General features: G+C 33.1%; 4 protein-coding genes, 2 long non-coding RNA genes and 1 pseudogene across 7 annotated transcripts; 4 read left to right on the forward strand and 3 right to left on the reverse strand.

Annotated features, from left to right (window-relative positions):
* Positions 1-3,184: 3,184 nt before the first annotated feature.
* Positions 3,185-4,311, forward strand: AT4G09870 (F-box and associated interaction domains-containing protein; the record flags this gene model as incomplete). Its single annotated transcript, NM_117055.1, has 2 exons — positions 3,185-3,307; positions 3,421-4,311. 2 exons carry the CDS (start codon positions 3,185-3,187, stop codon positions 4,309-4,311), a joined length of 1,014 nt encoding a protein of 337 aa, NP_192725.1.
* Positions 4,312-6,953: 2,642 nt separating this feature from the next.
* AT4G05740 lies at positions 6,954-7,193 on the reverse strand. Its single transcript, NR_141902.1, has one exon. It is a non-coding gene; the product is annotated as an other RNA (long non-coding RNA).
* A 5,628-nt stretch (positions 7,194-12,821) lies between these two features.
* Positions 12,822-15,244, reverse strand: AT4G09875 (annotated as a pseudogene; the record flags this gene model as incomplete). The annotated part of the gene is made up of 1 exon: positions 12,822-15,244.
* A 604-nt stretch (positions 15,245-15,848) lies between these two features.
* Positions 15,849-16,126, forward strand: AT4G05745. The gene has a single exon (NR_141903.1). It is a non-coding gene; the product is annotated as an other RNA (long non-coding RNA).
* A 1,593-nt stretch (positions 16,127-17,719) lies between these two features.
* On the forward strand, positions 17,720-18,434 carry AT4G09880 (uncharacterized protein; the record flags this gene model as incomplete). The annotated part of the gene is made up of 2 exons (NM_117056.1): positions 17,720-17,752; positions 18,222-18,434. 2 exons carry the CDS (start codon positions 17,720-17,722, stop codon positions 18,432-18,434), a joined length of 246 nt encoding a protein of 81 aa, NP_192726.1.
* A 2,980-nt stretch (positions 18,435-21,414) lies between these two features.
* On the forward strand, positions 21,415-22,085 carry AT4G09890 (mediator of RNA polymerase II transcription subunit, putative (DUF3511)). The gene has a single exon (NM_117057.4). It carries the CDS (start codon positions 21,597-21,599, stop codon positions 21,858-21,860), a length of 264 nt encoding a protein of 87 aa, NP_192727.1. The 5' UTR covers positions 21,415-21,596; the 3' UTR covers positions 21,861-22,085.
* A 2,638-nt stretch (positions 22,086-24,723) lies between these two features.
* Positions 24,724-27,317, reverse strand: MES12 (methyl esterase 12). The gene is made up of 5 exons (NM_117058.4): positions 26,763-27,317; positions 25,897-26,136; positions 25,604-25,747; positions 25,266-25,400; positions 24,724-25,135 (listed from the first exon to the last, which is right to left on the reverse strand). Exons 1-5 carry the CDS (start codon positions 27,018-27,020, stop codon positions 24,863-24,865), a joined length of 1,050 nt encoding a protein of 349 aa, NP_192728.2. The 5' UTR covers positions 27,021-27,317; the 3' UTR covers positions 24,724-24,862.
* Positions 27,318-27,435: the final 118 nt, after the last annotated feature.

The following is a 27,435-nucleotide window of genomic DNA, read 5'->3' on the forward strand; positions in this document are numbered from 1 at the left end:
AATATAAGACAAAATCATATATCAAAAAACTAATATAAAATAAGTATGATGATAAAATAAATAAAATATGAGAATAAGAGAATTACAAAATGTGTGAAGCAATGTAAAATTTATTATAGATTTTATAAATAATAATTTGATATTTGATAAGTGAATATTATGATAACTTTAAATTTATTTGAATAACTTGTGTAAATTTCAATGTCAATTTTCTACATTAAATGATGGAAGTAGACAAAATGAAGAGATAAATTTTTTTCTTAAGATAAATAAGTGAAATAAATTAAAGATTATTATGTATACTTATATTTAGAACCAACAAATTTAAAGAGAATTTTTTGACATATAGATGACACATGTCGAATAAATAGAGCGCCACTTGTCAGCTTTTTGGAGCATAAGTTTGAGGAAACCTTACTTTATTATATAAGATTAATACTAAAGACATCTATCAACTTTTATCCAATGAAGATGCTCTAAGCCACCCAATGACCCAAATTACTTGAAACCACAACTTTGCTTGTGTTTTTTTTGGGCATTTCTAAGTTATAACACGGAAGGTGATAATCCAAAAAAACTCTTTGATTGTGGTTAGATGTAAAACTAAGCAAATAAATGTATTGAAACGAAAGCCATACTCATCCGCACTAACTATTTTTCAGTTGCTCATTTTTTTAATTTCTATTCTCAAACCTTCAGCTTGATGTTGCATTTATTGTAAAACAGTATTTTTTTGGTGAATAAATTTAACATTCATACCAAAAAGAAAATACTCTAACATATGTTAAAAGAAATTTTCATCGTAGACACCTTTCTAACTTTTTCTTTCACAAAGAGACAAAGTGGGCTGGCCCAACCAGATTTTAGTCATTCAGCCAAAAATGGACAAATTTGCTCTGGAACGAGAAATGAAAGGAGGCGGTTCAGTTTCGTTTCTTTATTTTTCTGGTTACCAAAATTTAAATTTAAAATTAAATCAAAAACACGTTATTAACTTTCTGGAACCAAAGGAAATCAAAAACTGTTTGTCGAAGACGAAGAACAATTCCGACGAAACACAAACTCCGATCGAAAGTGAAATTTTGATTGAGGCTCTGTGCGAGTTCTGGTCGTTGCTTAAGTTGAGGAAATTTCGATCGACAAACGTGATAAAGGATAACAAAAAGAGGATTTTCTGGTTTCTTGAATTATTGTTCATACTCAAATGGCGGAGATGAAGATGAGTAGTCGGCGGCGAGGAGTTTCGGATGTTAATGAGTTAACAAGCGGCTGCAAAATTAGGGTTGCAGAGGTTGAAGACGAGTGCAAAATTACAATTATACCTTTCATTAAAAAAATTTGTATGTATATGTAATTTACGGTATACGTACACACACATTACTACATACATTACTACCGTGTACGTACACATTACTACCGTGTATGTACAAATTACTACCGTGTACATACACATTACTACCGTGTACGTACATATTACTACCGTGTACGTATATATTATTACCGTTACGCACATATGTTTATATGATATTGCTAATCGTGAATTGTTTTCAAATGATAATAAATAAAATATTATTTAAAATAGAAATAAATATGTTAGATTTTGTTTTATTGTAAAGGCGGCATACAAAATATTTATTGAGTTTGTACATTAGAAACCTTTGGTTATTTTGATTGGATAAAATATGTTTTGGGGTTTTCATCATAAATCTATTCATATATAATAATTAAATAAAAATATATGGTCAAAGTATAGTTGTTCCTCATACTTTTGAAAATATTATGTACGTACATGTATAATAATGTACGTACATCTTTGTTGGTGAGTTAAAATTGTTGAGAATAAACAAGATTTTAAACTAAACCTTAAACATACACGATAATATTGAGATACACGTACACGTATATGACCGCTCTAAACAGTTACATCATAAAAATGTCTAAATCACATAAATCTAATACTATGTACGTACACAAAAATGTTTATTGGAACGTACATGGTACAACATTAAAATGAGTTTAAAATTTTCTAACCATTGTCTACGAAAAAAATTTAATTTTTTTTTTTGACATCCACATTAAGTTATTATGTAAGTTATATGTATGCTGTATATTTTAATATAGATTATGTATATATAATATTTCAACGAATCGTGCTCTCATTCATGTAAAACCGATCTTCCAATACTAAATTGCACACCATTACAATTTCACATCTACCATGCCTATATGTATTCGTGTACGTAAAACATTTATCTTTACATAATTCACCAGATACATAATTAGTAGTGTACGTACATATTCTTTCATAAATGTACGAGTGTACGTTAACTTCGATTTTATAATTGTAATTTGGGTAATTGGAATATAAAAGTCTAAATATAATTTATGTTAAGTATATAACTATATTTTGAATACCCATTCGGTTCTCAATTTGCTTTGGATAATTTTGGGTTTACAAATACAAAAAGAATCTCCAACAAAACAATTTATGAATCCAGAAATTTTTAAAAACGTATAATTATTTTCATATCACGTTCTCAAGTGTAATTAATAGGATTAACACGAATTTCTTACCCAGAACACAGATTATTTCCCCTTGAATCCTTCAAACTTTGTAAAACAGCAACTGAAAACTTCAGATACTTCACCGTAACACAATTTCGATTTTCGTTTTTTTCCCAGAATTCTAATCTCAATTATGTAAATATCTTACAATATAATCTCTATTATAATAGGTAATCATGAGTTTTAGTTTTGTCGAAACTTTTTAGCATTAAAAACTTCTGAACCCAACCAATTTTAAATTTTTTTAATTCCAATCTCAAGTGTCAAATTCGCCGAAACCCAGAAAACATTTAATGCATTTCTCGTCGATGAACAGTGTACGTACAAACCCGGTTCTCTTGGATTCCAACGACGCGGTCCGTACGTACAAACCGGATTCAGTTTCGTCAAGGGCATTTTGGTCAGTTTTTGGCTGAATGGCTAAGAAATGAAAGGCTCAGCCCACAGTGTCAAAATCTGAAATTAAAAGTATGTTATTCCTAGATTAGAGTCGTCGCTGCCATATTTTGTTGGGCCAAAGACACAAGAAAGCCCATAATAAGATGGGCTTATAGTTTATTATATATACGACTGAAAACCCTAAAAATCAAAAAGCCACCGGCACTGCACGTTCGCCACAATGTCGATATCGGAGCTTTCACAAGACTTGTTAGAGGAGATACTCTGTCGCGTTCCTGCCATATCCCTAAAAAAGTTACGATCTACTTGCAAGCTATGGAACAGTTTATTCATCGACAAGAGGGTCGCAAGAAACCACTTTGATAAAGCAGCAAAACAGTCTCTGATTCTCATGGTGACAAATAAATTAAGGTTTGTTCATTGAGCCTTAATCTCAACGAAACACCATCCGTAAAGGTTAGGAATGAACTTAGGCGAGTCACTGTATCTCAAGTCTTTCACTGTGATGGCTTATTGTTATACATCAACGGAGTAGACACTATAATGGTTGTTTGGAACCCATTTATGGGACAAACGAGGTGGGTCCAACCCATAGCTCGTGACCAGACCCATAAATATGTTCTTGGATCCTACCAAGACATAAAATCCCGCATAACTAGCTATAAAATACTGAGATACAGATACACGTTATGTGGCAGCAAACTAGCATTCGAAATTTGTGAGCTTTACTCTAGTTCTTGGAGGGTTCTTGATATCACTATGGACTTCGATCTTTATCATAATTCCTGCGTGTCTTTGAAGGGTAAGACTTACTGGCTCACTTTCGATAAAAAAGACCGGGAGCTCGATATGTTTAGTTTTGATTATGCAACAGAGAGTTTTGGAAATCGTATGCCTCTTCCCTATCAGTTTCCTAGATGTAGTTATGAAACTGTGGCTCTATCCGTTGTTCGAGAAGAGAAACTATCCGTATTATTACAGCTCAGAGGTACATCAAGGAAAGAAATATGGGTAACAAATAAGATTAATGAGACCACTCAAGTCTTGTCGTGGAGCAAGGTGTTAACGCTGGATAATTCTGATTTTGGTTATTGCCCTGGACTAAGTTTTTTTGTCGACGAGGAGAAGAAACAAGTCTTGTGTTTTGAGAAATGTCGTGTGTTCCACATCCACACCAATGATGAGGTCTTCGAAAACAAAGTATATACTGTTGGGGAGGATAATAAAGTCACACAACTGCGTTTTGAACAATCTTTCTGTCCTAAAATGGATCCATATGTGTTTGGTTATGTTCCAAGTTTGGTTCAAATCGAACAACCTCGACGCAAACGTAAAAGAGGTGACTGAATAAGCTACACAAAAATAGGGTTGTTACGTTTTTTCCCCTGTACTTGTTGCTTTCTCAGCTTTCTTACAAAAACTTCAATAAATAAATTTGACCTTTATTATAAAAACTACATGTACTCACCTAAGGATAGCGAGAAGAATAGTCTACGTCTTTCGAGTTTTTCGATATACTTTACCACCCCATCTTCACTCAACTAGTTTAATTAAAGAACACCTATATAGACTTCAATCACATGTCCTCATGACCCACCACATCCCTTACGCAGACTAAGGGCAAACCATTAAACCTACGACACTCATGGTATGAAATCCTTTATCCTGGAGAGGTGTTAGGCATACACATGTTGTTACGTGTCGCTTGAACAGAACTATGGTAAAAAGTATATGGACAAAAATGTTTCCAACTGGTAGATGTCAATACCTAAGGTTTGAAGTTGCAATGGGAAAAAAGAAAACCTGGAACCGAATACCCAAACCCAAAAAAATACACGAACAAAACCCGTATCGACTTTTTAAAATATCCGAATGGATCCTAAATTTCTCTACCCGAAAACACGGAACTGAATCCAAATCGAATCCAATACCGGCAGGTATGTGACTATATCCGAAGTGCAAGTATGCGTCTAAAAATAATGACAATCTAATTCATGCTTTATAATTTGGTATCGTTTTGTTTCGTTATTGCATCTTCGTGGTTCCAACTGTTAACACTTGGAAAATATTCTTTCTATTTTCTAGGTTTTTCTATTAATTTGGAACTGATTTTCTTTGTTTACTATTCCTACACAGATGTTGTTAGTGTTACTCTTTTTTTTCCAAAAAGTATTTGCTTACGTACTCATTTGCATTTACTAGACCTCTTTGGTTTTCAGAGGTTGTATAATTTAATCAGTTTATTAACTCTATTAAACAAAGTAACAAACGATTCACTTTTATTAGCGGTTCATGTTAGTGATATGATGGATGGTTAATTGTTGGAATTGTATCCTTGATTGAATCTGCAAAAGAAGAAGAAGAATCCATGAGAAGAAGAAGAAGATGAAGTCGTGAAGAGAAGAGTCAAAGGAAGAGAAGAAAGTCAACAAACATATGGGATGTGTGTTTTGTAATAAGGTTGTAATGGGTTGGAATTAGTTTAGGCCCAAGTATGTTTAGTTGTCTAAGTATTAGTTGAGTTCTTCTATCTAGTTAAATAGTGTTGTGTAGTAAGTTTAAGTTAGAGTCTAAGAAGAGTGAATCAAGGAGTGAGAATTCCAATGTATGTAGGGTGGCTACTTGTCTTGTGTAAGAGCCATCATTAGGTCTAAGTGCAAGTGTGCAAGTGTGTGTCAAGTAGAAGTAGTATATGTATGTGTGTCCTTGTGTTGTGTAAGAGCATCCAAGATATTAACAATGTAGAAGATTAAAAGAAAATTGGTTTTTGTTCTTACTCTCTAGGACAATGAAACCAAAACAGAGTAAAAGATAGAGAGATTGTGAGATTTACAACATTAATTTATCTTCTTTTATATTCATGCTTTTACTCTCTATCTTCTTTGTCCATGTGCAAGTTTTGAATATATAGAAACGATACTAGTGGGAAAAGGCAATAGAATAAATAAGGAATTGATACTTAGAGATACAATTAATTACAGTCATTAAGTTATTTCATAAGGTTGTTTACATTTTTCTATTCTCGGTTGATTTTCTTGAAAGATTTTGTCTAGAGAAAATTGCAAAATAAATATTTCAAAATTTATTTCTTAGATTCGAGTTGGTTACTAGAGAGAATGGAAATCACTTACGAGTCTGCATTCTTCCGCTGTACTTCGAAATTGATGGATACTTTTTTCAACGAGGATTCATTCGTTGCATATAGAAAGCCTCATGCCCTATACGCTGAATGTTCGGTAATTATATATTTGATCTTGATGATTTGATCATAACATGGAGCTTCTAGAGAATAGTCCAGAAACTATAAATTAGATGATGAAGAAGTTCGAGACAACGTAACTGACCTTGGAAAAGTATAAATTTTCGTTTGTGTGGAGGTCAAGAAATCCCAAACTGTATTTTTGGAGATACATGAAGCATATGCGGATGCTTGAGATCGCGCTACAAGAAAACATGACCATTTCGGACAGAATGAGATCCCACTCCGTTGCTACCTCAGTTGAGAGAGTCCTATGAGATAAGATGATCAGAAATTGACGGAGTACAGAAGTATATTGTAGCTGTAAGATACACGTCCAAATATTACTTGTGCAGCAAGCTATCCATCTAGCTAGGCAAACTCTGAAAAGCATAGCTAGATTCTCGGACATATGGAAAACCATGCCAAATATGTTGATGGTAGTCTTGAAAACTTGGGAGAAAACATCAAGGTTTGTCCTATAAAATAGTAATTCATTTAAATACTTTAAAGGAAGATTATTGTCTTTGATCAGTTGGTTTTTCCTATAAACATCAAGGTCAAATTTTCTTTGGGAGTGGTTATAAATTGGACCATCAGTTTGAAAGATACATCGGTATAGTTAAAGACATGATCAATCTCGTAGGCTGAAACCTTAGTTTGATTAATTGGGAGATTCTATGGAATCTTTCAAAAATAGTTTCCCACTTATGTGGCCCATATAAGTGGCATGTCTTGTTGTATTTCCGAAATGTTGGGCTTAGGCTGTTTCCCATTGGACCGTTTCTCACCCACATTTCGAGGAGGCCTATTAGAATATGTTCCACAACAATTGGGATTAAGATATTTGGGCATTATATAAAGGATGTAACAATCCTTAACTCTTGAGTTAGCTTTTGGGTTAAGGTAGGCCATATTCCTAATAAGGTCTAATCGATCATGATGCAAGTTGATTGGCTGATCAACTCTACAATTAGAAAGACACTGCTTGTTTAGCATTTCAAAACCTGTAAGTCATATTTTCTCTAATGCTTTTCGATGAAAAGATTTGTAAGCAATTCTAGTTCAACGTTATGAGAATGCAGGTTTGGAAATGGGAGGCAACAAAGCCAATCGATTTTCCTTACTGGAAGTGTGGCAAGCATATAATTTAGATGATGTATCTCTAGAAGATGTGGAACGTATCAGCCCTGAGAATCTTGTGTGAGACCGACTGTTTAAAAGCTACATAACTTGCAATGGATATATTTCCGTAGTAGACGTGGGAAAAGATGGTGTGGAGATCGCGGATCATGTGGAAGCATCGTATAGTATTGAACGTAACTGTACGGTTTATACTACAGACATATTTAATATTGTATGACGTTCATTTATGAAAAAAAGTGCACAAAAGTCTCTGAACATAAAATTAAATAAATTCAGGGGCTAAATTCAGACAAACATTTTATGCTAGATTTTATGCAATAAACCTTTCTTTAGTGGGCCATCATATGATTCATCAATAAATCTTTAACTTTCGAAAAAGAAAACACAAATATTGATAACTAAAATCTTAGTCGGTTTAGTGAACCTACATAAAATTCCTTCTAATTAAAATTTTTACTTTGATATACGAAATGAATTTAGTAAACCAACGTCATCCAATATAATTTTCATAGTAAATTAATTAGTTGAAATTCTAGTTTGATTTAATGTATATCTATTGTAATTTGGTATATTAATTATACCCTAAGACTTGGACAAAAATAAAATAAAAAATAATAATTATACCCTAAGACCTAAAATCCTCAATATTACATATTTTTTTTTCATCTCCTGATAATTTTCATTGATATTTTTTTTTAAAAAGTTGAATCATTTATTTGGATTTTTGGATTATTTTAAACTTTTCAGAATTTTAATATTAATAACTTGATTTACTAAACATTAACCTAATAACCTTCTATGAATTGATGCCGATAAAAGGATATAATTTTAATTTTTGTATGTTATAAGAGATAAATAATTAATTGTAATTCAATACGAGCTGAAATTTTGTGTAATTTAAAGATAATGGAAAAATAGTTAATATGTTTTTTTTATTGAATTTTCTCTTCCTAATCAACATTCAAAGTCAAAAACAGCAGTTTAAGTCTCCAAACGCAAAAGAATTTCTTGATCATAGATGTTGATGGAACTTATAAGAGAGTAATTTCACTAACTCTCTAAAGAATTGTCAAGAGATACAAAGGGAGCGTAAAGCCATGCACCAAAATTGCACCAACATATTAATCAAAGCAAAATGGGAGGTGAAATTACATATTAAAAATGAATTTGTAATATCTCATTTGTTTTGCTGATGGCGACAATATTCATGGAGAAGCCACAAGGCTCAAACTCATGGATACTCAATTTAGTATATGTAGGAAAATTTGTTCTACACCTATTAAGCCGAAAGATTAAAATTGTTTTAAAAGAACTTTCATACCAAAACTAAACGAGAAAAATCAGATAATTCTGATAGGAGTAATGATTAATCGTGTTTTCAAACCAAAAGAGAAAGTCAGAAAGAAGAAAGAAACATATTTTTGATCATACGTGTCAAGTATCTATAAAACAAATATGCTATGTACTCAAGATGTCGCTTGGGAATATGTTAGAGAAAAATATTTCTCAAATTTTAGTCTTCTGGATCATCAGGAGATTTTGAATCCAAGGTAGATTTTAATTACTCTACCCAAATCTTAAGGGAAAAATATGTTATGCACTCGGATGTCGCTTGGGATACGTTTTATCAGCTTTCTTGTAGTACAGTGAGACCTTATATCGATCCAATTCTCTTATGGACATCTATACGTTATTATCTTTTTGACGTTGACGGTGAGAGAAAAAGATGACAAAGTTGTATTAATGATGGTAGTGTTGATTTGTATTACTTCAATTCAGTTTTATCAAGTTCTTTTTTAACGCATTCACAAAATTTGACTTCCTTGTCATTAAGTCTCTGATGCGGGTAAAGCTGTTATTTGGGTCTGAAATTTACAAGTATACTTGACGGATATTGGCCTTTGCCCGTTTAGACAAGGTGATGCATATGAAATTGGATCAATCCCATCTCCTAGTCAGAAGTTACACCAAGTTGCACTTGATGCGGGTAAGGCTGTTATTTGTTATTTATAACTATTTTCTTTCCTCTTTCAATCACAAGTTGCACTTGATGTATAAACGTATATTTTCTTTTTGAATATAGTTTAACACTAAATTCAAAAAAAAAAAAGTTACACCAATTTAGTAAAGGCATGTCCGACACACCCGAAGAAGACTAAGCCGTTGAAGTTGGGTTCTCCATCAAGCCTAGCCACCAAGCATGCACGGTAATCAGCTCCTTGGCCAAAGCCCAGCAGCCCGCAAGCATGAAAAGCACTTCAACTATTTGACTCGGAACGTCCTAATCCGAATTTAAGTACCTTGAGGCCTACAAATACTCATTCCTTATAGAGTTTTTGATACCAACTCATAGACAACAACCACATGAGCTCGCCTTTCGTCAGAGAGGAATGCTCGTAATGAAAGATTATCATAAAGAGACACATCGCTTGTAGAAGTGCCATCGAGTTTGATATAGCAAAAATTTTCGATACATTACAATGGTCTTTTTTCAACGGGTATTCCATCTTAATCGTAGAATTTTTCTTACCTATTAGACTAAAAATATACAATCATAAACGGGTAAATTATTATTAAAAAGAAAAAACGGTTATGAGATGAAAAATTCCTGGTATATATGAGACGGATGGAGTTTCTGTCCCAAAATCTACATGCTTATATCCTCTCATATTTTTACGATGTTGTTTTTACTGATAACAAGAACAAATCTGATTTATGCTTTTGTCTATAAATAGAATTGAGCCAAACTGATATGAGTTCAGATTATGAATAATATACCAAACAAATATGTCTACAAACATAACCCCGCACTAACCTCAGGGTCCGAATCTAACGTTTCGACTTTATTAAAGATATGAGGTATAACTTAATTTATTTGTTTAAAGAAATCTTTTGTTGATGATAGAAGATGACGATTGAAGACTCTCCATATTGCTACATTAAAGAAGATATCAAAGAGGGTAAGGGAAAGTTAAACGTCGATTCTACATACTAACGTGAATACCTAAAAGTGGTTTCATCTAAAGGAGGAGTCGTTTGCCAATTCTTGACACGCGGTACCAATGGCAATAATGTGACATGACCAAGATGGGTAAAGTCCAAGGTTGAACCCGAGTCAATGTCAAGCCTAAGACGTAGTCTAAACACCTCCTTTAGATGAAGCCAAAGAGATATGGCAAAGTTGAAAGGTCATACAAAGCTTTGAAAATCAAATGAGAAAAGCAAAGTAATATATTGCTTAAAAGGGTTGGAGAAAGTTCAAACCAAACTGGCCTTTTAAAGTGTGATTTTTCAGGTATTAATTTTGTTTTAACTATATAAAATGAATTTTAAAAATGATAAAAAAATAAAAGTATTTTTAGTACTAACAAATTCATCTTTGGTTCGTCTAGGCCCTAAATAAAATCTGATGACAAAACAAAATTCAGATATAGGCCGAAAGACTAATAATAATATTACGGTCCAAATGAATGGCCCAGTTATATTTGAAAATCGTATCTAGAATTTTTTTAAAACAAATGATGATTTAACCTAAAATAATGTTGACCAATTATTTTGTATAAATAGATGAAATCTTATCTTATAATGTTCACCTCTTCGCCGTCAAAAACATTTCTGATATGTGAACAAATTCCAAATCCATTTACACATCTAATCAGGACAGTCATGACAAATCTAAAGGTTTCATCTTCAATCTCAAATTCATAACTTGTTAATCTATGATCGGGTTTAATGATTATTTGTGTTTAAATTATTTGTTCTAATTGTCTTATTTACAAATTTAAATCATGTTGTTATCTGGGATTTTTCAAATCTATCAAAGTATTAGATTTTGATTTTAGTTTTCATTAAAATTGAGGTAATCTTTGTATCAAACATATATCTCCTATTGAGATCAGTTTAATTTTTAGATCTCCTATTTAAACATATTCCAGAAAATATATATATGTTTTAAGATATTTAAAACTCAATTTGAACCATTTTATTTCATTTCTTTTCTTTTTATTTTTAATCTTGATTATTAAATATTTTTAAGGTATCATTGGCTGCTTCAGATCAGATCCGGATACCCACGGATATTGGTGGATCCAAGGGATACAAAATACTAGCCAAGATAAGTTGATACATGCCCATCTCTACTATATCTAATGGTTTCAGACCTGAAATGTAATATGAGTTTAATCTTTTATATATATGTTTTGCCAATCAGTACGTCATCTTGCTATTATCACTTTCATTACAAAAACAATTGGCTAAAAAAACTTTTTCATGAACTAATGAGAAATATTTTAAAAATTACATATAAAGTTTGAATTAAATTTTTCATTATTCAAAGATATGATTTTTTTGTTTGCTTTAGGTACCTTGTCTTTTACAACTCAGATAATAAATTAAGAAAATATTGTGAAGATAAAATTTTTCTTACTTTCAATGGTATGTATTTATGTTTCACGTTAAAACCCTTATAAATTATTACTCAATTAATTAATTATAAAATAATAAAATGCCCTTCTCCAAGTTGGGCCAGTGTATTTATGTATATATATTAAAGATAATATATATTCAGTATTATTTTTAAATGGATTTTGGTTAGATCTCATAACTAATTTTTTTTTATCAAGAAAATATTATATTTTAAACTATATTATTGTTTTATTGTGTATAAATTTAATAAAAATAGCCAAATCTTTACGTGTAACTTATCAAATTTTCAATATGCATAATATTCATTTTAATAGTTGTGTAGGCTGTTCAAATACAACAATTAAGGTCACTATTTACAAATTAGAAGATATGTATATTATTTGTATTCGTGGATTCATCTATGATCTTTGTTATTTGTTGTTAAAATAATTTTTTTTCTTCTCAATATTAAATGTTCAAGTCTAAAACATAAAATTTTATAACATTTGTTATTGTAGACTTCAAAGCATTATTTTTATTTATATTAAATTGTTTAAACTTTTTTCTAAAAATAAATAAAAATTAAAACAAAAAATTAATAAATATTAGTTTACACTATAAATTAATAAATATTAATTAGTAGATAAATTAATAAAATATCATGGTCCCTATATTATTATATATTAATTTGAAGATGTTTTAATAGTACTTATTTCATCATGGTAGAAAGAATGTATAATAAATGAAAAAACTGTTAAAAGTGATTTTTTTATTTTATATACCACATATGTATAAGTAATACTTGAGAATGATAAGATGTTTCATTAAATTGTTTGGTGCATTTGTGTTAAGTGTTAGACCTTGAATCAGGAGTAAGAGCCACGATTAGGTGACTTTGATGGTAGTCAAAAATTAATTGTAACACCACGACTGCCCTACTAGTCAACACCCACGTCCTCTCTCATGTTCATTGGGCCCACTTCTGTCTGAAGGTCGGTCCGCTACGTCTGGGAGCGGATTGACCTTAACCTAAGTCCTTCACCCAAGTCCGAAAGAGAGGAGGAAACTCTTAAGCCTCTAGGAGCTCGAGTAGGAAGTCCCAACAAAGTGTATCAAATGCTTTCCTTATACCCCCTTTCAACAGAGAGCTCTTGGGACAACATGCAGAATTATAGCCCCTAACAAGTTCAGATGCCAGTAAGACCTTTTTTACCTAGGGAACGCCCTTTAAGAACGCAACTTGATTGCGAGAGATACAACCCTGAAAAATAGGCTTCAGGCTGTTTGCAATGATCTTGATTACGAGAGATACAACCCCGAAGAATAGGCTTCAGACGATTTGTGATGCGTGTTTTATTTTGCCTCTGGCTTTTACCTGAAAGACCACACAACTACTGCAAGTGCACAGTATATCGGAATAGTATTTTAGGATCGAATCCACAAGGAGAGAAATAGTTCAGAGAAATCCTTAAGAAGAGAGTGAGGCAAGGACCAAAATAAAAGAGAGGGGGTTGTTGTAAGCAATGAGTAACCAAAACAAAAGGCAAGTAACTAAACTAAACGGCAAGCAATAAGAGAGAAGCGTTAGGTATTCAGGGGTTTCTCCAAATGTCATGGTTCAATAAATAAGTTGTAGATCTCAATCTAGGTCATAACATGGCTAGGTTTGTTTACTTCCAAATTCTCGGACATACGAAACTCTATCAAAACTAGCTAACCCTAACGGTTAGTTGGTGAAAGCCGGCTATTATCACTAATATTATGTGTACTCAGTTGCCCTATCGGTTAGTAGGTGCTAACATGGTTTCAAAGTACAAGATCAAAGCATTAAGTTCAAATTCGATTCTAGTCCATAAGTCCCTATCACTCGGCGGGTGTGCAACGATTATAGATCTTTATTCAGTTGAGCTAGTTCAGGCAATTATACAAGATTTTGCCAAAGTACAAAATACCTAAGGTCAAGTACTAGGTGGCGTTCCGGACATACAAGCATTAAGATTAAACGCAACTAGAAAGAATAGTGTAAACGGCCGTAGAAACCGCCAACCTAGACTTTCGATCTATTAGTCCCAATGAATTTCCCTTTGAAACCTCCTCAAACCCAACTAGAGATCTACTCGCTCATGGCAAAAGGAGCTAATCAAAAGTTGGGTTGAAACCATAACAAATAGATGAGTAAACTTAAAAAGGGTTTAGAGATTACTTCCTTGAATGTAGATACAAGAGGCAAAGCTTCACCTTAAAGAGTCTTACACAAAAACGAGAAAGAGAAAGAGAGAGATGGTGTTCTTCAAGCTTCAATAGGTGTGACGGCGAGTGGGCAGCTCTCGGCGACGTCTAGGGTTTGCTTGTGATGAAGGCACACCTAGGGTTAGGGCTTAGAACAAGTATTTATACTTGAGTGCCAAAAATTAGGTTTAGGGGTAAGAATGTTATTCCGCCGGATAAGTAAGTGATCGGGCCGAGTAGTGGACTTTAGGGAAGGAGCCTAATGACGGTGGCGCAAAGCGAGAAGGACTTGGGCGTGACCTAGTGGTCAGTGGTGAGCTTCTCGGAGCTGCCCGGGTTCAAGTCTCCTTGGCCGGATACTTTTTGGACTTATTATTTCCAAACGGCCGGTTCTTGACATGTCTTCACTCTTTAGGTCATATCTTCCAAACGGCTTCATGGATTGCTTCAATTCGACTTCGACGTTAATCTTGACTCTTCTAGCTTTCCATTCATACCGAAAAATCACGTTTCCCAGATAGGGAAGGTCTCGGTCGGATGCTAAACTTCTGAAGTACTAGAATGATCGCCTTTTGATACTTTTAGCTTCAAAACTCTTAAATCCTATTGACACATAGAATACGTGTTTCTCCTCTTATTGGCTCTAAAATGGCACCAGATGCTCTCTGAAACATAAGAAAAAAAAAGCTAAAACGGGCTAAAAAGCCGTGTTATCAGTTTGCAATGATCTTCGAAACAATTTTATAAACCAAGTTGCAGCAGCTAATTATAAACAATCTTATAAATTAATCTTATAATCGGTCTATAGTCATAAAGGTTACAAGCCTCATGAAATTTGCGAGTAAGAGCGATTTTGGTGGAGTTAAAACCTTTTAGGAGCCGTCCATTCCTAAAGAACTCTTTCACATCCAATATAACATCTGAACAAACAATACTCCAAGCCGGTCTGAAGAATTCAACATAATATCCATCACGCCCTGGACACTTATTTGAGGCAAGGAAAAAACCGTCGAAATGATCTATTCCTCTGAGACCTCCTTTTGCAACTCTGAGCAGCGAAAAGAAATAAGGTCTACAAGCTGCGCAACAATACAAGGGGAATGTGGCATATCCGTGCAGCCAGTTATCTCTTCAAAATAGGCTGCAACATGAGCTTTGATCTCCAACCCCTCCTGAAGTCTTCTCCCCCTTTGGTCCATAAGAAAATGGATGTGATTATGATTCAGCCTTTGGGAAAGAGATTTGTGGAAGAAAAAGTCTCATTTCCCAATTTGAAATTGAGTTTAAACCTAAAACCAAACAAAACAAACCGAGTTTCAAACTGAACTTAACCAATTTTTTATTCGGTTCAATTTGGCATAAATTCTGATAATTGAAAAACCAAACGAATGGTGAGACCAATGTGGTGTCGCAGATCAAGGTCTTAGCATTGTATCCAAGAGTTGATTTTTGGCATGGCGTAAGTTGCTTTCTAGAGGAGGAGAATAAAGTCGTACTGTGTCGTAAGAGTAAATGATGGATGGACGAAGATTACAAAGAGAAGTGCAAAGACAAGGTATACATTGTTAGAGAGGATAATAATGTCAAAATAATGAATTCGTGAGTTTATACAATTGAAAGGATCATGTCCAACTATTTTAATTATATTCGAAGTTTGGTTCAAATCGTGAGAGCTGGAGACAAAAAGAAAAGAGGTGTTTAAACAAGCTCTACTACATGTAATCTCTTATATTTTTGTTTTCATATTTTCCCCCTTATATTTTCTTTCCTTTTTACCAAGCTAACTTAGGGAAAGAAAAAAAATCTGAAAACAAAAAACAGAGAGATTACATGTAGTTGAGCTTGTTTAAACACTTCTTTTCTTTTGGTCTCCAGCTCTCACGATTTAAACCAAACTATGCATATACAGAAGTGTTTGACATGATCCTTGTAATTGTATAAACTCTCGAATCCATTATATTGACTTTATTTTCTTCTCCAACAATGTATACTTTGTCTTTGCACTTAACCTTGTCATCTTCATCCATCCATATGTTACTCTTACAACACATGACGACTTTGTTCTCCTGGTCTAGCAAGCAACTTATGTCAATATGTCATGCCAGGATTCAGCGCCGAGATACAATGCTAAGACCTTGTTCCACGACACCACATTGGTTTCACCAATCTTTTGGTTTTTCAATTATCAGAATTTATGCCAAATTAAACAGAATAAAAGTTTGGTTTAGTTCGATTTGAAACTCAGTATATTTGTTTGTTATAGGTTTAACCTCAGTTTCAAATTAAACCTAGTTTTGTTTATCTTTTACTGAATTTCAGTGAAATTTAAACCAAATTACAGAATCATGGATGATGGACTGAAATTGAAAAACTCAAACCCATTATATAGTTAAAGTGACATAACAAATTCACTCAAATAATAAATTTACTGTAACAGGGTCCAAACCCAATTACACGATTAGGTTGACAAACTCAACCCATTAAGAATTAGCCTGTGAATGGTAACCAAAACCGCACCGCAACAGTGCTGTAACAGTATCAAAATCTCTATGTATTTTCGTTACTATTTGAACCGCAACGCACTTCTCCCGTAACGCAAAACGCAGTCACCATTCGGAGCCTTAATGTTTCCGACAAAATGGATGACGGTGACTTAGTGGTACCATCGGAAACTACGATGGTTATATGCCAACCGCAAAAAATCTACCTTCTTATAAAATCTATCACATATCAATATCAAAACCACATGTACTCCATCATCTAAAGTTGACAAAAATTAAGAAAAGTACAATTAAAAAGGTTTGAAAGTCAGATGAAGATCGGTCAGATTTGAAGATTTACGAGTAAGTACCAACCGTGAGTTTGGTGATGAGACAAATAAATAGTTTTGTATAGAAGTGGGTTCTGGAGAAATTCGGAACAGCCAATGGGGCAACAAATTCTCAAGTATTAACACTTAAACCACAATGGCACGAAGTGTGTGGTAGTACACTTCTTCGGAATCTTGTTGTTTTAGTCGAGTGAATTAATAATCGAGCAATCTTCCATGTTGCCCCATTGACATTTCTGAGTTTCACCAAAACCCACATGTAAACAAAACCATCTCTTATATTATATTGGTTATGTGCCTTAATCCTCCTTATCAATTATATTACTTTCGTTGCTAATTTACTTTGCTAACATGAATGTTTTATAAATAGATGAACAAAGAAGTTATGGATGTGCTTGAGGAAATTGTTACGATTTGAGCTTAAGTAAACTCGAATCTTACACACACAATATGAATTTGAGAACGATCCAAGAAGAAAGAAGCTTAAAGAAACAAGAACACAAGACACAAGACACAAATTTGTTTACCCGGTTCAGCGAGATCGATGTGATCAAGCCTACGTCCGGAGCCGAATCAATCTGGCAAATCCACTAAACAATGAAGAAGTTTTCTTGCTCGAACTTGAGCTTACAACAATGTGGAATCACTAAACAACAACCTCTCTCTCTCGATAAAGTTAGTTGAGCTTATGAACTATGAAAAAAGTAAAGTTATATCAAAAGCAACTTATAATCGTTTCAACCGAATAACAGCAAACCCTCAACTAAGTTAGAGTCTTTGCCTTTCTCTTTCAATCTTGGTTTAATCAGCAATCCCAAACCAGAGATAACCGCCTGGTCCAATTCTCACAATTCAATAAACCAATTGAACCACTAAGAATTGAATCAGAATATCGAACCTTAATAGAAATGACGAAGAAAGAAGAAGAGCATGTCGTAGAGGTAAGAAGAAAAAGAAGGAAAAACTCAGATTACCGTGTCTTAAACTAAAGAACCCTATGGCAAAATGATAAGACATGGAAGCAAAAAACAACTCTCTGATTTATCGACAATCATTTAACTTTAGTTCACTTTTAGCAGTTCAACAAAGACTACAAGGAGATTTAGTTAAGAAAGCTCTCACTGGTAGGCCTACTAAAAGTGTTTTAACTCGAAAGATATTTAGAACCAATAATGTAATATCCCGGTTTTAGGAATATGATAATGCATGCAAAGAGGTTTAAAATATTTGATTTGGCTACTTCAGTTATCTTTTCGGTCAAACGTTCAAAGAGAGCTCCACAATTAAGTACGTTTGGGCTCGAGTAATTTCAGGATGGGTCACCTTCTGGGAACTGGTTTTTAAAACTGTGTGAGTGAGGAAAAAAGACGGGAAAATATTTTGTGGTGATTTGTAGGGTTGGTAAATAAGTCTTTAAACCTCCCGGATGTAGCAGGCAAACCATCGACAAAGGTTGGGCCCATGGGCTCGAGAGAAGACGTGAGTGGTATGGGCGATCGAGGTGTTACAGTGGTATCAGAGCCAGATCCAGATAAGTGCGGAGTCAAGAAGGCTCTCACCGTCGGGGTGACGGTCATGGTGCGCAACGAGGACGTTGGGATCTATAATGTGGGTGAACTGTAACACCTCGATTTTATGAATATGGTGGTGCATGCACAAAAGTTTAAAAAATGATTTGGCCAGCTATGTCACTAAAGTGCACTTATCATTTTGGTTAAACGTCTTGAGAGAACTTAACAGTTAAGCTTGTTTGAGTTGGAATAATTTTAGGATAAAATAACCTTCCGAGAAATGATTGTCGGAATCATGTGAGTAAGAACAAAAAACGAGAGATGCATTTCTTCACCCAAATAAGTTTTTAAGGCAATTCTCACAAATAGCACAAAAATAAGTTTTGTATCCAAATTTAGCACATTATTTTTAAAGTTCCAAAAATAGCACAAATTTAATAGAAACAAATATTCTTAATTTTTGTGGTGATTCAAAATAGTGTCAAAATCGCCTAAAAACTAATCCATAATCCAAAATTATAAGTTATAATCTCTTAAAGATTATTTTTAGTGTTTGAAGTATTGTTTGAAGTAATTAGTTGGTTGTGGTATTATTGAAAAATAAACTAATGGTGGTATTTTTAGAACCAAAACTTAGTGGAGTTGAATTTGAGGTATTTATTTTAATATCATTATTTTATAATTGTGTTAACTAATGCTATTATTGGTCTGGACTGTGTCGAAGAAGTCTCGGACAGAAGTTCATCACAAGGTGGAGTGATATCCTTAGAACCCTTACAGACATGACTTTGGGGAGAATTGAATTATTCTTAACTAGATATGCATTTCAACGTGGTGTCTACAACATCAGGAGAGAACGGAATTGTAGAAAGAACAGAGAAACACCAAAACCACAGTTGCAACTACTTCAAAACCTCGATAAACACGTTGGAAATCGGATCTTTTCGATTCGAGAACAAGGATATAGGAGATTTGATAGATGCATGGAAACTTGGTTTGCATCAAAATAAACTCCCAAGAAGTAGGATATTTCAAGCATTGTATGCAACTCTTTAACCACATGTAGCACCTCGATGTACAAATGTTTTTTTCGAATAAGTTTTACATATTATTCAAAAAAAAAAGTTAATGCTATTATTGAAAATTTGTTAATTTGTTTATTAATGTGATATACGTGTCCACGAAAATTGTTTTAATATTTTCTGAGTATTTCTTAATTTCTTTTGTTAACATATAAATTAATTTTTTATGTCAACATACAGTAAAATCTCTATAAATTAATACTCGATAAATTAATAACCTCTATAAATTAATAAATTCTCTCGATCCCGAACTGAGACTAGTGTAAAAAGTGACACAAACCGATAAATTAATAAGATAATAATTTTTTGAAAGTCTTATGTAAATATATGGTCTCATCAATATCATAAATTAATAATTACATAAATATATAACCTATATATATAAATCATATGTAAGGAATTTCTTTGAAATATTGTTTTTGTTTAAATTTGTATTTATTCTTCTTTGAAATTTAGTTCTAATATTTCACTATATCAAAAACTTTTGGTAATTGTTTTCTAAACATGATATTATTTTTTATTTGTAATTGATTCTAGAAAAATATTTTTTATAATGAAAAGAAAATTATAGAAAATTTTTAAAAGTTACTAAATTAGGAAAATTTATTAATTTATCGATAAATTAAAACTTTTTAAATTATAAAAATTTTCAGTTCCAACATTATTAATTTATAGAGGTTTTACTGTATATAGATTAATTAAAACCAGAACTTGTATTCTTTTTTTGTCGGTCAAGTTACCGAAACTGACTTAGAGTTAATTTCTATCTAAATACAGGTACTCGAGCTTCTCTCAGTTTCCACCTAAACAGCTAAACAGCTAAATACAGGTATTCGAGCTTTTCTCAGTTCTAACATATGCAACTGAAACATGATCTTGCGTACCAATGTGCAATGTCTCTATTTAGTATCAGATACATCATACTAGCTTCCAAGAATGAAATCAATCAATCATTGTTTGTAAGCATTTTCCATCATAATTTGATAATTACATATACATAAATGACGTGTCGTTCATTGAATGGTTACCAATACACATAATGGTCCATAGAACAGAGGAAGTGGGTGCGAATATAAATATACTTAACATCAAAAACTTATGAGGAAATGATAATTACTTTTGTTTCTTACAAACTTAAAAAGAGTCCCCACCACATAGAACCACTTGGCCTCAGTTACATGAAGACGCAACCATTATGTTGGAATTCCGACTCATTGCTTTCAAATCTAATCTTTCATAAATACAAAATTTATATTATTTGTCTTATGGAATTTAATTTGACAATTCAGCTTTAGACATGTTGGGTCCTTTCTCTATATAGTCTTGTCTCCACTTTGTCTTCTTCTTTTTAATTCGATTGATCTAACCCTATGATTCCAAATTGAAATTTTAGTTCCATCTTATTTAATTTCATTCTATGCTTATCAAAATATTAAGAAGAAATGCATGTTTACTTTATCAAAAACATATTTGATGATAAGAAATTAGATGTATTGGTAGAAAACAAAAATTTACCATTCTTTTTCAATTCATATGTTGTATAAAAACTGAATTATTATCATTTGAATATATTCATTAGGTTTAATCATAGCAATTGATGGTGGCATGCAAAAATAGACCTAAAAATTGGGTCCACACGTAAAGTTGAAGGAGTAGATAATTTCTTCTTGCTACACCATCATGTAACCAACTATACAACATCACACATGCTTTGCCACCTCACCCCACCCATCCCACCTTTACCCTACTGTTTTGAAACCCGGTTTTATTTAACCAATCCAATCGGTTAGACCGAAATTCAAAACAAAATTAATTGACAGTAATTTGTATGATCACTGATACTAAAAACAATTATAGCCATTTATAATTGGAAAAAAAATCTATATAATTTTGTTGTATTGTTAAAAAAATCAATTCAATAATCCACCCTCTTTTTTTCTTCCTTTTTTGGTTAAAATAACAATCCTCGGTCTAGTTGGTTTGATACCATTACCAAATGATCTGGTTTGTTTCCCACTTTCGTTATAAACCTAAACAATGCTACCCCCACTTCTTTATAACCCAAACCCATTTAAGAAGTGTAGTAAGCTTCTTCACCCACATAGCTATAACAAGAGAGAGAGATAGACATAGAGCAAAAATTAGTTTCTTAGAAGTTACAAAATCAAAGATCAGAACCAAAGAGCCTAAAGATGATGAAGGGAAGCAAGTCTTACACGGAGTATTCGTCATCTTTCTCAACAGATGAATTTGGTTATGATCAGAACCGTTCAAACTCCTATAACTTCAATGGGCCTTGTATCAACACAGATCCGGAGATGAAAAGAAAGAAGAGAGTTGCTTCTTATAATCTTTTTGCCACGGAGGAAAAGCTCAAGAGTACTCTCAAGAACAGTTTCAAATGGATCAAGAACAAATTCTCAGGCGATGATAATAGTATCCGGTACAACGTCTAGATTAGTCCACTTTGCTCCTGATCTTTTTATTTCTTCCTTTTTATTACACTAAGATCTTAGTGAAACTTAACATGTAAATAAAGTGTGTGAGATTGTGTATGTGTGTGTGTGTGTCTAAAGTTTTGTATGTTACTCAAATGGAAATGTCAATTTGCTTTAATTATTTCTTTATTGTTATACTGTTTATTTGGTTGAGTCAATCCAAATAAAAAACACAAAACTTTTAAAAACATCACAAAATATATAGGAAGTAGATTTGAAACTTATTTTGAAAGCATGTTAAATAAAAATGTTGAATATTTGATATACTTATATAGTTTACAGATTTTTTATTATTATTTACATGTATCAAAGTAGATATCCGCAAATATCACAAAATTTTTTGGATATTCGAATTTCCGGATATCCGAAAATTTTCGAATCGAAGCAAATCAAGTATTCGGTTAAAACGAATCGAATAACAAATATCACAAATTTTCCGAATATTTGCTTCGTGCCCAGGCTTAATAGGAAGCGTCACTTAATTGTTCTTATAAACTCTTCCTAAATCATCGTAGGAATTTTCCGGATAATGTTTTAGGATTTTGTTTTAAAATCGAAGTTTAGGGAAGTTTTATAGGAGTAACTTTGTTATTTCTGAAAAAATTGGGTGATTTTTTGTGTATTTCTTATGGTTAAAAGATATTATGAACAATTGATATCGATCAAAGGCCACCATACAGACGAACTAAATGCAAGTGTATATCAAGGTTACCATTTTATTACTATTTATATAATTGTAATCACATCATTGATAATTCCACTAGTTAATCTTACAAGCTATATAATAAGTTTCCAATTATATAAATAGTCTCAATTTCCTTTGTATACCACACATTTGAATTAATAAAGAACTCATTAATTGGTTTTCTGATCAAGAAGAACCGAATTATTAAAAATAAATTAAAAAACATCTTCAAATCTAGTTATGGATGAAAGGGCTAAATAATTAGTACTAGTCACAATTTAGTAGTCCCCATTGTGAACATAACATCAGAAACAAACTGGAGCAGAGCAACTGATATGATATAGTACTAGTCTAGTCTTGGGACACTTTTTCGCCTATAGCTATTTAATCAATACAATTTGTCCCTGCATGAATCGTTGGAAAGAAACCAGGAGAATATGAATGAAAGGATATGGCCAGGTTATATAATGAGTTTTTTTTTTATCAAAAGTTTTATAATTAGTTAGGTTACATTTTATATGACTTGTCAGATAAAAAGTGCCCACAAATCTCAACAAGAGCAAACACAATTGCTATAAAAGTCTCTAATTTTTACCTCCCTAGAAAACGACTTCACATATTCTTCTTCATCATCGAAGTTATCAACATAATCAAACTCAGCATCGAACATAACCAAAGACAGATCATGTGTTATCAAACATGATGAGGCAAAAAAAAATCTTGACCAAGAAAGATATAGGTCAGTTGAAACTGGTGTGGTTGATAATCAGTTGAATCCCAATATAAGGGTAAATTTCAGATGTATTGGGAGACAAAAGGGCTTCAAAGATCGTTTTTATCAACAAAGGAAGCTTCAACAATGCTCATGACGGTTAGTGGGCATATAAGAGACCAATATAATCACCTTTTGTGCTGGGATTTTACTCTTTGTGATTTGACTAGCGCAACAACGGTTATTTATGGACAAATGAAGTCTTATGAGCGGTTGGGTTTGATGTTCCTGTGTGAAAAAGTATATGAAGAAAGCTACAAAAAGAGGAGAGGTGAAAATGGTTGTCATAGTTGCTACCTTTGTGCCTTTTATGATGCACTGAAATTAAAGGCAGTCAGAACGAGAAAAGCGAAAAGAAGTTCAATTGCAATATTATAAGGCCTCTTTTGGGCTATAATAGTTTTCTTTATCTATTATGTTTTAAGGCTTGTTGTAGTAATGTCTCATCTCGGTTAATAAATAACATTTGATGTGATGTCTCCAGGATAAGAATGTGAAAATTGTCATTGAGCTGGTTCACCACATACAAGCTCCATCGATCACAAGCATCGATGATGAATATGTTTTCGTTTATGCACCAATAGGTGTTGATGGGGAAATTAGCTGTGAAATCTAGTTAGAATTAACAAGCTCCCAAATCAAGAAAAATAAATGGCAAGATACTCATGAAAACAAAAAAAATGAATATGCAATCAAAGATTCAGAAGGTACTAATTTTCAAAAGTCGGGAAAATCTACTACAAAGATAACCGAAGTCAATTGATAATGTTCGATGATTGAGGCGCCACTCGATAGTTGACGTGGCACGTGAATGGCTTAAAATAATGTCGGCTTGGCTATGGTGTGTTTATTGACTCAAAACGACGTCGTTTTGGCTATGGTTGTTTGAGTTGATTTTGAAAAAATATTCGGGTTGATTTTGGCAATTTTTCCTTCAAAAAAGATGGTGAGTTTGGAAGCTGGTTTTGAAGATTAGTAAGCGAGTTAGTCGTAATAGACAAAGTATAGAAAAAATTGAATTGAAGCATAAACCATCTAACAAAATTTTAAATTTGATAAGAATAGACATATGATATTTACATGGCCATGAAATGTTGAACTATATAAATATCAGTATTAATCAAGTATTTTGTAGGATCACCATTTGCTTTGAACATGCACCTTATTTGTTTTATAACAATTACATGAAGAGTAAAAATAGATTATATTGTGTATTATTTTTGAATTCGTGGAATTGACCTGTTCTTGCAAAAATGGTGAACTACAATTTTTTTTTTTGTCTTTTTTCAGAAAACCCTTTTAATTTTTTTTATTTACCTAAAATAGTTTGTGTTCCGTAGCCATTGATTTAATTAATTTTCACATTTTGGCCATTGAATGCAATTACTCTAAATAATCTATAACAAGAATCTTGTTTGTATATTGACGTAAATAAGAATATGCAAATGTTTAGGAAAAAAACTGAAAGTATATTATACATTCTGAATTCAAGATTTTCTATTTTTAAGGAATCTGTGCTATTTCAAGAAGGATCTTGTGAAGAGACTGAGGTTTAGAGAAGAATGGGCAATGATCACTTCCTTTGATCTTAAAAACTGCTTCGGGACTATTCTCTCGAACCAGTTTCTCTTGAACGTCCGGTGAAAGAGCCAAGTCATCGAGCGTCTGGACATAGAATCTCCGACCTTTCCCATATCTTTCTGCACTAAGTGACAACTTCTCCATCATGGGACCTAATGGTACAGGCCGCATCGAGATCATTGACAATGCAATGTCCTGAAACAATTTTAAGTAAAGACAAATTGATCACTTGTTGCATTAGGCCTATCCATAAAAACAGAACATGAACTACACTCTAGATTGGGGCTGTTACTGATCACTTAGCTTGATTAGTGTAAGAGTTTACCTTATTTGGTGACTGATTGAAGTACAAGCCTTTCATGTGTTGTTTCTCGAACATGAACCCTGTCGCGGGGTTGTCCTTGCCGTTTCCATAGATCAAGAACTGTGACTCTTTCATGAACCGTTCTGCAGAACCAAGCTGCAATGAAGACAGTTTCCAAAGTGTGAGGGGAAACACATAAACAAGGAATATTCACAAGATGAGAAGAGAACTAACTACAGAATTATTCATTATTGGTTTCATTGCGATGAAATGACTCAACAACCAATTTTGTCCACAATTTCTTAAGAGATGAAAATACGTTCAAGAAGCATGTGTCAAGGAAACTTTGCTAGTGTTACCTCATCAGCGAAGACATCGAAGGGTCTTTGTCCATCAGTAACCATAGTTGCACAAATGAATATAGCTTTTGAGATTTTCTCTGGAAACCGCTCTAACGCATATGAAACACATGCCCCTCCAGTACTGTGACCTACCAGAATCACCTGCCACAATTCTTCATCTGATAAATGCTTCCTAGTTCATATTACAACCAATACAAGGACCACCATTTTCATCTAAATCTTAGCAAGACATTGACACTTCCTTCCAAGTTCCAACATAAACCTATCTATCTAATGGAGCATTTTCTAACCTTTTCTTCAGCAGGAAGATTTTGAATGAGCTCGATCAACGGTTTTGAATATTCTTCTAAGGTGGAAACACTATTTGCGTCTGTCATATTAAATCCAGATCCAGCGAGGTCAACCGTAACAGGAGACAGTCCAGACTCCTCCAATGACGCAATAGTTTTGTACCAACACCATGCCCCAAACCCTTCACCATGCACCAAAACGAATTTCTTAACCTTCAAGCTCTCCAAAAACTCAGGAACCTAAAGAGATAAAAAAAAATTAACTAGCATAAGTAAAACTGAACATAAAAAGCAATGACAATTATGTGTGACAGGAACAATCATGAACAAATTCTCGAGTGTTCGAACAAAGTCCTCTGCTTTCAATAACCATAAAGAAGCTTCTTTTCTCACTCTTTGTTCTAACCACAACAAGACAGGCCCGTAGGGTAATAAGACAATAACTATCATTTGAGAACAACACTCAACAAACGATAAAAAGATACTAGCATCAGTAAAGTCAAAACATAAATTGTGTACTGATCTCTAGAGACCTGGTTTCTCATAGTCATAGGCAGTCTCAATTACAAAGAAGTAATATTTACACGAACAAAGTTCACTGCCTTCTCCAACAAAGAAGCTTCTTTTCTCCATCTTTGTTCTAATCAAAACTAGACAGACCCATAAAGTAATATGACAACAACACTATATAAACATTTTAAAAAGCAAAACGCACTACAAGACCTTTTAAGAACACTTATTCTGTTCTTTTGGTCCCAACCACTTTTAAGAACAATATCAAATTTAAAACCTTTATAAATACTTTTGAATTCTCTCCTCAAAGTTTAAAAATCCAAACTTTATCATTACTATCAAAAAGCTTGGACCTGCTTGTTATTAGAAAATGAGTCAGAGAGTGTTCCTCTTCTAGAGCTAGTAGACCCGATTCGTCTAGACATGGATCCATCAAATCTCTGAGAAACTTGAGCTTGATGAATAGCCATAGACAAAGCTCTTCGATGCAAATTCTCTTCATCAGCAAGCAACTTCCTCTGTGAACGATTCACTCTCTTGCTTCTGGACCCATCTCCTCCACTTCTGATAACAACATCTTTCTTCTTCATGCAGATTACTCTGTTACCCATTCTTCACAAAACCCTGAATTTAGCCCAAAGAAGTGGACTTTAATGGAAACTCAAGAAAATTCTCAAAATTTATTAAGGTCCATTAATTGAAAAAAATCTTGACTTGATGATAGAGAGAAGAAGAAGAAGAAGTAAAACGGTGTCATTGATTAGGATGAATAAGGACGATTCAGATTTAAGACAAAGCAGCCAAAGTTTGTTAATTGTTTCGTCTATTTGTGTGGGATATTTGATTTCTTGTGTGTTTCGACATTTTTGTTCTCATTATTATTTCTCTGTTCCTTCACAAAAATTGGGACATGTATTTGTCTGACTCTCAGCATATTCATATATTTTTTTTTTCATTATTTCATGAAAGAGTCTAAAAGAGAAGAAAGAGTCTTATTAGCAGGCCCAAAGCCCAGGCCCACTTAGG

The sequence above is a fragment of the Arabidopsis thaliana genome, chromosome 4 (assembly GCF_000001735.4).
Source record: "Arabidopsis thaliana chromosome 4, partial sequence".
NCBI classification, from domain to species: Eukaryota; Viridiplantae; Streptophyta; class Magnoliopsida; order Brassicales; family Brassicaceae; genus Arabidopsis; species Arabidopsis thaliana.

Coding starts and splice junctions, on each gene's coding strand:
- MES12 (NM_117058.4), bottom strand. CDS start 27,020: ATGGGTAACAGAGTAATCTGCATGAAGAAGAAAGATGTTGTTATCAGA. Junction 26,137..26,762: donor CATTTTCTAATAACAAGCAG/GTCCAAGCTTTT, acceptor TTATCTCTTTAG/GTTCCTGAGTTTTTGGAGAG. Junction 25,136..25,265: donor TCAATCAGTCACCAAATAAG/GTAAACTCTTAC, acceptor AAATTGTTTCAG/GACATTGCATTGTCAATGAT.
- AT4G09890 (NM_117057.4), top strand. CDS start 21,597: ATGATGAAGGGAAGCAAGTCTTACACGGAGTATTCGTCATCTTTCTCA.